Source organism: Nicotiana tabacum, chromosome 7, assembly GCF_000715075.1.
Source record: "Nicotiana tabacum cultivar K326 chromosome 7, ASM71507v2, whole genome shotgun sequence".
NCBI classification, from domain to species: Eukaryota; Viridiplantae; Streptophyta; class Magnoliopsida; order Solanales; family Solanaceae; genus Nicotiana; species Nicotiana tabacum.
In genome coordinates, this window is record NC_134086.1 from 13,372,637 (window position 1) to 13,383,215 (window position 10,579).

A 10,579-nucleotide genomic window follows, 5' to 3' on the forward strand; every position below is an offset into this window, starting at 1 on the left:
ACGTCATGACATGTAGACCGGTTAAAGAAGGATAGGTGATGAAGAATAATTAAAGAGACACGAGCTTCAACAGGCACGGGCGGACGTTCAGATAAAAAGGAAGGAGGATAGGTGCTCGAACCTCTTTATGATGGAAGAGAATGAATCTGATAGTAAATAAGGTATAGATACGTACTATTGGGCATTAAATACGGAAAACGTTAAGGATTCTGTATTGAATCAAATATGATTGCTGATTGTAACGTTACATTAAATATCATTAAATGCCATTAATTGACAATAATGACTCAATTATGGTAGAAGCGAAACGTATTACCTAGAAATAGCTATAAAAGGAGAAGACTAATCATTTGTAAGGACATGAAATACTATTAGAATATACTGATTTACTTTGCTTTCTTATGTTCATCTTAGTATTATTAAACTCAATTTCTTTTACTTATTCTATATTTGATTATCAGTAACCCGAGTTCTTCTAAAATAAAGCTTTGACCGAAATTCTTATTTTTGGTTAAACAAATTGGTTCTGTTACCGAGAATCTGATAATCGTTTACTTTCTTAATCAATTCTTTCATCAAAAGACTTACCATGTCGAATAACAACGACAACAACCAACAAGATCCTAAATATCAGGAGAACCCCACTTCTCTTACCACGTGATTCACAACGCCAGTCACGAGAAGGAACTCCAGATGGGTCTGAAACAAATAATGGGGTTGCAAATCAAAACGGATTCGAGGCAAATCAAAATGCTTGAGTTGCGAACGAACAAGTACTCGATGATGCCTTAAAAAATCTCATTGCTCAGCAATGCTCTTCGAGCTTTTACCAGCCAATTGCCAGTTGCACCACCAACACCAACCCCGAATCAGAATACTTTGGAAAACCCACATTTTGGGCTCGTTAACTCAGTCACTGGTGGAACTCCAAGCGAGCCTCGTGATGGCGAACTAGGTAACATAGTTAATTCTGATTTACAAAATTTAGTTCTAACCTTGTAGAAGCAGCTCAAGGAGCAAAGTGATCGCATAGAGTAAATACCTGGAGTGCCACCTATAATCAAATGAATAGACATGGATAAGTACTCACAACAACCATGGAAGCCTAGTGCTGCTCTGGTGCCGATCCCGAAGAAGTTCAAAATGCCTGATATTCCAAAGTATGATAGCACAACTGATCCACGAGACCACGTGACTGCATTCACAACTGGTGTGAAAGGCAATGATTTAACCAAACAAGAAATTGAATCTGTATTGGTCAAGAAATTTGGTGAAACACTCACCAAGGGAGCATTAACATGGTATTCCCTCTTGTCCGAAAATTCTATAAATTCTTTTTTGAGCTTGTAGATTCTTTTATCAAAGCGCACTCGGGAGCTCAAAACGTTGAAAAAAGAATAGAAGATATTTTCAAAATCAAGCAAGGAGATTCAAAGCTGCTTAGAGAGTTCGTGGATAGGTTCCAGCGTGAAATAATGATGTTACCATGCGTACCTGATAACTGGGCAGCTATGGCTTTTGCCAGTAATTTGAATGAGAAAAGCTCAGAAGCCATGAGACGACAAGGAAAGTCTGCATGAATTCCCAGCAATAACCTGGAATGATGTTTACAACAAATACAGCACGAAGTTGAGGATAGAAGAAGACACTATCTCCCGATCTCATAAAGAGGAAAAGGTAAGTTCGAGACGTTCAGAAATCGAAAAAATGTCCGGTAAAAATAGATACGAACCATATATGGGTCCAGCAGGAACAGATTCACGATCAAAGCAGGATAATTCAAGGTACGATCATAGATCGAGAAATAGAGAGTCGGGTTCATCATCAAGGTTTGGAAACGAACGAAACACATGAGAAATTCGAGATGATGATAGGAACTTGAAGGCAAGATTTGGCGGTTAGAATTTTAATGTCAGCACTTCAAAGTTAGTAGCAGTGTTAAGAGGCATGGGTGATAAGGTACGATGGCCAAAAGAAATGAGATCAAATCCAAACAGGCGCAATCCTGATCACTAGTTCGAATTTCACAACGATCATGGTCATAAAACGGAAGATTGTAGATTATTACAAGGTGAAGTTGACCATCTATTAAAGAAAGGGTATCTCACCGAATTATTCATTGAGAAAGATAAGCAAGCATACATGAAGAACAGATAGGAGCCCCCTAAACCTCCTTCTCCCAAAAGGACCGTCAATGTTATAAGTGGGGGCGAGGAAATCAATGGCGTGACGTATGCAGCAGCCAATAAAGTCTCTAAAGTTACAATTACCCACGGGAAGCGGGTCCAACATATTTTGTAGGAAGAAAGTATTACATTTGATGATGCAGACGCGGATTGCGTGTCAACTCTACATAACGATGCACTGGTAATATCTCTACTTGTACATGATACTAATGTGAAACGAGTTTTGATTGATCCAGGTAGTTCCGTGAACATTATTCTACTAAAGAGTACTAAACGAGATGCAAGTTGAAGATAAACTAGTACCAAAGGTGCATACTTTGTCTGGATTTGACAATTCAAGCGTTGTGACAAAAGGGGAGCTAAAACTTACTACATTCGCAGAAGGGGTTGTCAAAGATACGAAATTTCAGGTGGTAGAGATGGAAATGGCTTACAATATGATTCTCGGGAGACCATGGATCCACGAGATGGACATCGTTCCGTCTACCTTACATCAAGTTATTAAATTTCCATCACTATGGGGAATACGTCAAATTCATGGGGATCAACAGACATCCAGGAGCATCAACTCTGTAGCAGATTCAAATACGAGAAACAAAGAAAAATAGTAGTTACAGAATACAGTTGAGGATACCACACCACAAGCCTCAACTGAACAAAGGCGAACAAATGTGGACTCAAGGCCTGATTCCATTCAAAAACCAGAAGAAAATGAAAATATCAAAATGACAATTGAAGAACTGGAGGTTGTAGAGTTATTTGCACAATGGCCGGAAAGGAAAGTCTACATAGGGGCCAACTTAAGCCATGACATGAAAGTAATGACTCACAAGTTAAATGAAGACCCGTCGTATCCACCTATCAAACAAAAGAAGAGAAAGCAGGGGACTTTCAAAAATCAGGTGATTCAAGATGGGGTTCAAAAACTATTAAAAATTGGGTCTATCCGCGAGGTAAAGTATCCTAATTGGTTAGCCAACACTATAGTAGTACCGAAAAAGAATGGCAAATGGCGAGTTTGTGTAGATTACACCGACCTTAACAAAGCATGTCCTAAAGATTCTTTTCCATTACCACATGTAGATCAACTAATTGATGCTACTGCAGGACATGAATTGTTAAGCCTTTTAGATGCTTATTCAGGGTATAACCAGATTAAAATGGATCCCCTAGATGAAGAAAAAACTTCATTTATAACAGACAAGGGAACTTACTGTTATAAAGTAATGCCCTTTGGTCTCAAAAATGCTGGTGCAACGTATCAAAGATTGGTGACTAAAATGTTCCAAGAACATTTAGGAAAAACTATGGAGGTCTACATAGATGATATTCTCGTTAAATCTCAACAAGCAGGGGATCATATATCGCACTCGTCTGATACATTTCAATCTTACGCAAATTCAGTATGAAGTTAAATCCCGAGAAATGTGCATTCGGCGTTTTATAAGGTAAGTTTTGGGTTTTCTTATTTCTAAACGTGGTATTGAAGTAAATCCCGTACAAATTAAAGCCATTGAAGAAATTTCTGACATGCTTACAAGTAAAAAAGAAGTGCAGAGACTGACAGGAAGAATTGCAGCCTTGGGGAGATTTATTTCCAAGTCATCAGAAAAATATTTTAAATTCTTTTCAGCTCTCAAAAAGCAAGATCAGTTTGAATGGACTGAGGAGTGTCAACAAGCACTGAAAAACTTGAAGACATACCTGTCAAATCCGCCATTGCTCGCAAAACCAAAGGTTGGGGAGAGATTGCTCATCTATCTGGCTGTGTCAGAAGTAGCGGTGAGTGCTGTTTTAGTTCGTGAATACCAAGGTAAACAGTCTCCAATTTATTATGTTAGCAAATCATTATTAGATGCAGAGACACAGTATCCTCAATTAGAAAAGCTTGCACTTGCACTAATCATGGAATCTAGGAAACTAAGGCTTTATTTTCAATGCCACCCTATTTCCATAGTAACTGCTTATCCATTGCGCAATATATTACACAAACATGAGTTATCAGGTAGATTAGCCAAATGGGCTATAGAATTAAGTGAATATGACATCACACATCAGCCCATAACCACAATAAAATCTGAAGTGTTAGCAGATTTTTTGGCTGATTTTAGCCAAGTGATGCAACTAGAGGCAGACAAAAAATTACAGGTATTCAACGGGTCTAATCCAGGAATTTGGACCTTATTTACTGATGGCTCATCTAATATGAAGGGCGCAGGTTTAGGAATTGTTTTGGTACCACCTATGGGCGAAACCATTCGGCAAGCCATAAAATGTCATTCTATAACTAACAATGAGGCAGAGTATAAAGTTGTGATTATAGGTTTAGAACTAGCACGGGAACTCGGCATTAATAAGATTGTGATCAAAAGCGATTCACAGCTTGTAGTTAACCAAATGCTGGGGACTTATATAGCTAGGGAAGCATGAATGTAGCAGTACTTAGAGAAGGTACGCGATTTGATTACGCAGTTCTAAACCTGGAAAGTTACGCAGATACCAAGAGATGAAAATGTCGAGGCAGACGCCCTAGCCAATCTCGCATTTGCGATGGACATGACGAGCAATGAAAATGCCTCCGTAATTCAGTTGTTTCATTCAATGCTCGATCCAGACAAAAATGAGGTAAATTTCAATAACTTAACCTGGGATTGGAGGAATGAGATTGTTGCTTTTTTGCAGTATGGTACAGTCCCTAAAGACAAGAAAAAAGCTCACACACTTCGGAAAAAAGGCTACTCGATATTATTTAAAGCAAGGTAATCTTTACCGAAAAATGTTCGGTGGACCCTTAGCAAGATGCCTCGGGCCTTTTCAAACGGAATATGTAATGAGAGAGATACATGAGGGGCATTATGGAAATCATGCAGGAGGAAGATTACTGGTAAGAACCATGATTAAAGCAGCTATTATTGGCCTAAAATGGAAGATGAAGCGGAAAATTTCGTGGCAAAATGTGATAAATGTTAAAGATACGGTAATAACATGCATAGACCTGCGAAGTTGTTACATCCGGTCGTTGCACCGTGACCTTTTATGAAATGGGGGATAGATATCGTGGGTCCTCTACCACAAGCAAAAGGCAAGGTAAAATTCTTGCTTGTACTCACTGACTACTTTACTAAATGGGTAGAAGCAGGAGCATTTAAACAGGTACGAGAAAAAGAAGTTAGAGATTTTATTTGGTGAAATATCATATGTCGATTCGGTGTACCAAAGGAAATCATGTGTGATAATGGCCCCCAATTTATAGGCGCACAAATCACGGAATTTTTTCAAAGTTGGCAGATTAAAAGGATTACTTCAACACCTTATCATCCGGTGGGTAACGGACAAGCTGAATCGTCAAACAAAGTTATAATCAACAATTTGAAGAAACGATTGGAAGAATCCAAAGGTAATTGGCCAGAATTGCTACCTGGTGTTTTATGGGCATACCGCACCACAGCAAAAACAAGTACGGGTGAAACACCATTCTCATTGGTGTACGGAGTTGAAGCCTTAATTCCAGTTGAGATAGAGGAGCCAAGCACAAGGTACACGCAAGCGTCAGAGGAGTCCAATGAAGAAGAAATGTGCATAAACCTTGATCTACTTGAAGGAAAAAGGGAAGCTGCATTAATAAGAATGGCAGCACAAAAACAAGTCATGGAACACTATTACAATCGGAAGGCACGTCTAAGATACTTCAAGATTGGGGACTTCGTACTCAAGAAAGTTTTTCAATCCACAAAGGCGGCTAATGCGGAAAAATTAAGTCCAACTTGGGAAGGACCTTACAAGATTCATGGTATCGCGGGGAAGGGAGCATACGAGCTGGAAACAATGGATGTCAAGATATTACCTTCACATTGGAATGTCGTTCACCAGAAGAGATACTATTTCTAAGGAGTACCCACGGTCAGGTATCCTCATTTTAAAACTTTATTTTTGAATTGTTAAAATTTTACTAACGATTTTAGATGATAGGCAAAAAGCTAACCCGTACTAAATGATGAATCACGACCTGCAACCCGTACTTTATTTCGAAGAAGTTTCTTCCAATTAAAGGACAATCAAAATGGGATTTATTTATTTATTTCAGAGTCGCCACTTGGGAGATTTAGGGTGTCCCAAGTCACCAATTTAATCCCGAATCGAGGAAAAGAATGACTCCATATTACAGTCTGTGAACCAGAAATCCGGATAAGGAATTCTGTTAACCCGGGAGAAGGTGTTAGGCATTCCCGAATTCCGTGGTTCTAGCACGGTCGCTCAACTGTCATATTCGGCTTGTTTATCTAATTTTTTTAAACAATTAAGAACTTATATGCAAATTTAGCATTAAACCGCTTTTATCATTATTCTTATTATTATTTTATACAAGAATTGCAACGTCGTGAAAACACATCTCGAACCACGTCACAACCAGTGTACACGTGATTTGTTGACGCATTTTGACTTCGTCAAGATCGGGATTTGGGCTACATAAATGCACACCCATATTTAAGAAAATAACCTTATTAAATATGCGCCAAAAGACTACGTGTTATTATACTTTTAGGTAGGACCGTGAAATTTACTAAACGGCTCATCCCGGGATCTAAGTATTATTTTTTAAAAAAAAAATAAATAAATAAATAAGATTGGAGAACCCTGCAAATTTTTATATTGTTTACATTTATTTATTTTTAGCGAAATCCTCCCTTATTTTATGAATATCTTTTAATGACTACATTTTATTATTACTAAGTTTGTCTATAAATATAAAATCAATCTCTACATACTTAAAAATAACATATTAAATACTAGTTTAAAACAAATATTAACGGAAAGTAATATTACTAAAATTATAATTATAAATACAACATGGAATTGTCAAATAAATTTTTTTTTTTAAAAAAAAAACTAATTATCCCATAGTCGGATTAAAAATTATATTGTTAGATGACTTGAGCTATTGAAATTAATTATTTACAAATACTGAAAATTAGAAATAATCTTGATTACTAAACCGTATTTCTAAAAAAAATTAAATAATTTAACCTTAACTAACCTTGTTTTAATTCAAATCATGTCCTAATACTTGATTCACAAAATTAATTCATGTTTTAACTGAATTTAGCTACATGATTCCGATTAACTTAACGTTGGTGATACTAAAACCCTTATGAATAAGGAACTTAATCAATTTTGCCAAACTGATTTAATAAAGCCATTTTTACGTTATTTTCTTCTATTTTAATTATTTGACAGTTTAATCAGTAATGAACATGCTTAAATATATACTACCTAATAATCAGGTTAAAGCAAAGCATTATTTAATGCATCGCTACAATATGCCTAATTATGAAAAATGACGGCGATTTACAGAATAATAATACATGAAATAACCTAAATGCAATTAATAAAAAAAACTAAATTAAAAATTTTAAATTCCATTATTCATTTCAGCTTACAAAAGGCCAAAATTACAGTTGTGTACCTGGTATTGTCAATATAAGAAGAAGAAAGTCAGCCACGTAGTATGTAACACAGCAACAACAATAATAACCAGCAATTCGGTCAACAGAAATCCCAGTGACAGATTAGAAAATCAAAATAAAATCCGGAAACACCGACAACAAATAACGGACAGAAACCAAGGGAATTTTCAGATTTGAAAGGCTAATTAATGTTTAACCCTTAATTTCTAAACCCGTATATCAGAATATTTATCAGGTGTGTACTACTCTCTCTTCTAATTTCCAGCTCCTTTTTTATTTGTATTTTTTCTTTTCTTTTTTTTTCTTGAAAGTTTTAATATTTTTCGGAATTTTTCTTTCTCTCTTAAATATTCAGCTCTTTTTTTTCTCTCTCTCTCTATCTGTCCGTCCTCTATTCTCTGTATTCTCTCTTTTTATTCTTTTCCCCTAAAATCTGATTCAAGTTCTCTTTATTTATTTCTCATCCCAAACCCTTTAATCAATTATTAAAACCACCATTTTCTCCTACCAAACCCACTATCTTCCCATTCATCCCCTTTTAATCCCACTACCTAATGTTTTGTCCCCCACTATATTAAACTAAAGAATTATTCCCAACCCATTATGTCTTGTCCCTCATGCCTAACATAAACAATTATATCACCTACACCCCATTACATTTTGTCCCCCATGCTTAACATAAAGAATTATTCAAAATGTTTAATTACCAAACTACCCCTCCGACCTTATTGCAATTACCATTTTACCCCCATCAGCTATAACCAATCAATTAATCAAACTCAACCAAAATATAGCCAATAAGACCAATTTCTTAAACAAACTCAACAACAAACCATATGAACACAGATGAATCATTCAACTTCAAATTAATGAAAATAAATTAACCATATTGGGAACCATTCCTGGTTAACTTAGACCAAAAATGGATGAACAAGGAAACAACAATACTAACAACACAATACATGATTCAAACTAAATCAACAAATCAAAAAACCAAAACAAACTCAAATTAAATTACTGGATGAACTTCAAACAAAGAATAAACATGCATTAAAATTTATTTTAAACAACAAAACATGACGGATTCAAACAACAACAAAACGATTTAACAATTTCTGAAAAAAAAATACATAACAACACATGAAACAAACTGAAGAAATAATTAATTAAACTTCAATTTGAATCTAACAACATTAAACTAACAACTTCACATGAACAAACTGAAATATTAACAAAACAATCAACATGAACAAAACAAAAATCAAACATTTACCGATTTTAGATTTGAGAATATCAAAAACAAAATACGGACAAAAGTGAAACTCAAAATCAACTAACCGGAAATGACCAACAACGAACGGAAATGGAAAACTCAGACAGAAAACTCGACGTACAGGATCTCGACTCAACGAAAAACCCACCTTCTCTTTTATCCTTGACGAACTTTGCCGGACTTTAACCGGACTGCCTTGCTTTTCCTCCGTGTGTGTGCGATGGTGAGCAACAACAGCAGCACGATGGAGTCGCCAGCAGCAGCACGCAGCAGCGACGGAGCAGCAGCAGACGCAGCAACAGCAAACGCAGCTGAAGCGAGCTGGATGTTGGGTTGTTCATGGTGCGAGGATGATCGTCGACGATGGACTGTTTTATTTTGACGGAACTGCTCGTCGTTTGGACTGGTTCGTTGGTGCCGAAGAAAGATGACGAAGCAGCGGCAGCAGCAGGTGGTGACGCAGCAACGCAGCGGGTGCAGTCGCAGCGATGGTGTCATGGTGGAGCTGGGTTTAAAGACGGGCTGGGGATGGAGATGATGATGGTGGACTGATGGTCGTAAGGTGGTGGTTTGGGCAGCCATGGCAGCCTGAGCTCAAGCTCGGCGCAGCTGAAACGAAGAGGAAGAAACAGCTGGGATCGTTTGGAGCTCGTTCGATGGAGAGGGGGGGTCGTGTGAGGGTGGTCGACGTTGGGCATCAGGGTAGCAGCAACGGGGGGGGAACCATGGTTGCTCGCTTGTGATGGAGAAGAAGAAGATAAGGAAGGGGGGTGGATGGTTAGTCTAGGTTTAGGGTTTTGTTTTCTTTTTGTTTTGTTTGTTTTTTGTCAAATGTAAGATATGGGGTGTTGGGTATTTGGGTTATGGACCGGGTCGACCCGATTCAAAATGGACCGGGTCATGGGAAAGGTTGGGTATTTTTTGGGCTTGTGGCTTGAATTTGAAGAAGAGGCCCAATTCCGATTTTCTTTATATTTTTGCTCTCTTTTCTTCTTTTATTTTCTAAAACTAAATTCTAAAAATCTTTAAATTATTATATAGAACTAAATTAAGTTATAAAAGCGCAAATTAACTCCCAATAACAATTAACGCACAATTAAGTAATAATTAAGCATAAAATTGTACGATTGGACATTAAATGCTAAAAATGCAAAAGATGCATATTTTTGTAATTTTCAATTTTTGCAAAACAAACTTAATTACTAACAATTGTAGAATTAAATCCTACATGCAAAATGCGACATATTTTTGTATTTTTTTTATTAATTTAACAAATAACATGCACAGACAAATACAAATAATTATCCAAAAATGTCACAAAATTCTCAAAATTGCACATCAAGGAAAATTCTTTTATTTTGAATTTTTTGGGAGTAATTCTTTCATAGGGCAAAAATCACGTGCTTACATCTGCCCCTCTTTGCCCGAATACACGAAGGGTTTTCGTGCAAAGATAAAGTGAGCGATTTTTGCCCATCCGAGTACTCCGTGTGAAGCATTTTTTTTTTTGAAAAAGTTTTTACCGAACCTTTGCTTCAGAGGTTTCCTACATATCCTGGGCTAAACAGGAATCAGGTCAATGTAGTTCGGGAAGTTTTGGTAGCTAGGACTACCATGGGACTGCAATGTTACTGTTGTTGTATTCTACTTTTACT

General features: G+C 36.8%; 1 protein-coding gene across 1 annotated transcript; it reads left to right on the top strand.

The window, feature by feature from the left end:
- Positions 1 to 2,464: 2,464 nt before the first annotated feature.
- Positions 2,465 to 4,616, top strand: LOC142161988 (uncharacterized). Its single transcript, XM_075218282.1, has 2 exons — positions 2,465 to 2,714; positions 3,820 to 4,616. Exons 1-2 carry the CDS (start codon positions 2,465 to 2,467, stop codon positions 4,614 to 4,616), a joined length of 1,047 nt encoding a protein of 348 aa, XP_075074383.1.
- Positions 4,617 to 10,579: the final 5,963 nt, after the last annotated feature.

Bases quoted from the DNA above. Each gene is read 5' to 3' on its own strand.
- LOC142161988 (XM_075218282.1), top strand. From the start codon at position 2,465: ATGCAAGTTGAAGATAAACTAGTACCAAAGGTGCATACTTTGTCTGGA. The intron at 2,715-3,819 runs GTCAAATTCATG...AATTCTTTTCAG, and splicing joins TCCATCACTATGGGGAATAC to CTCTCAAAAAGCAAGATCAG.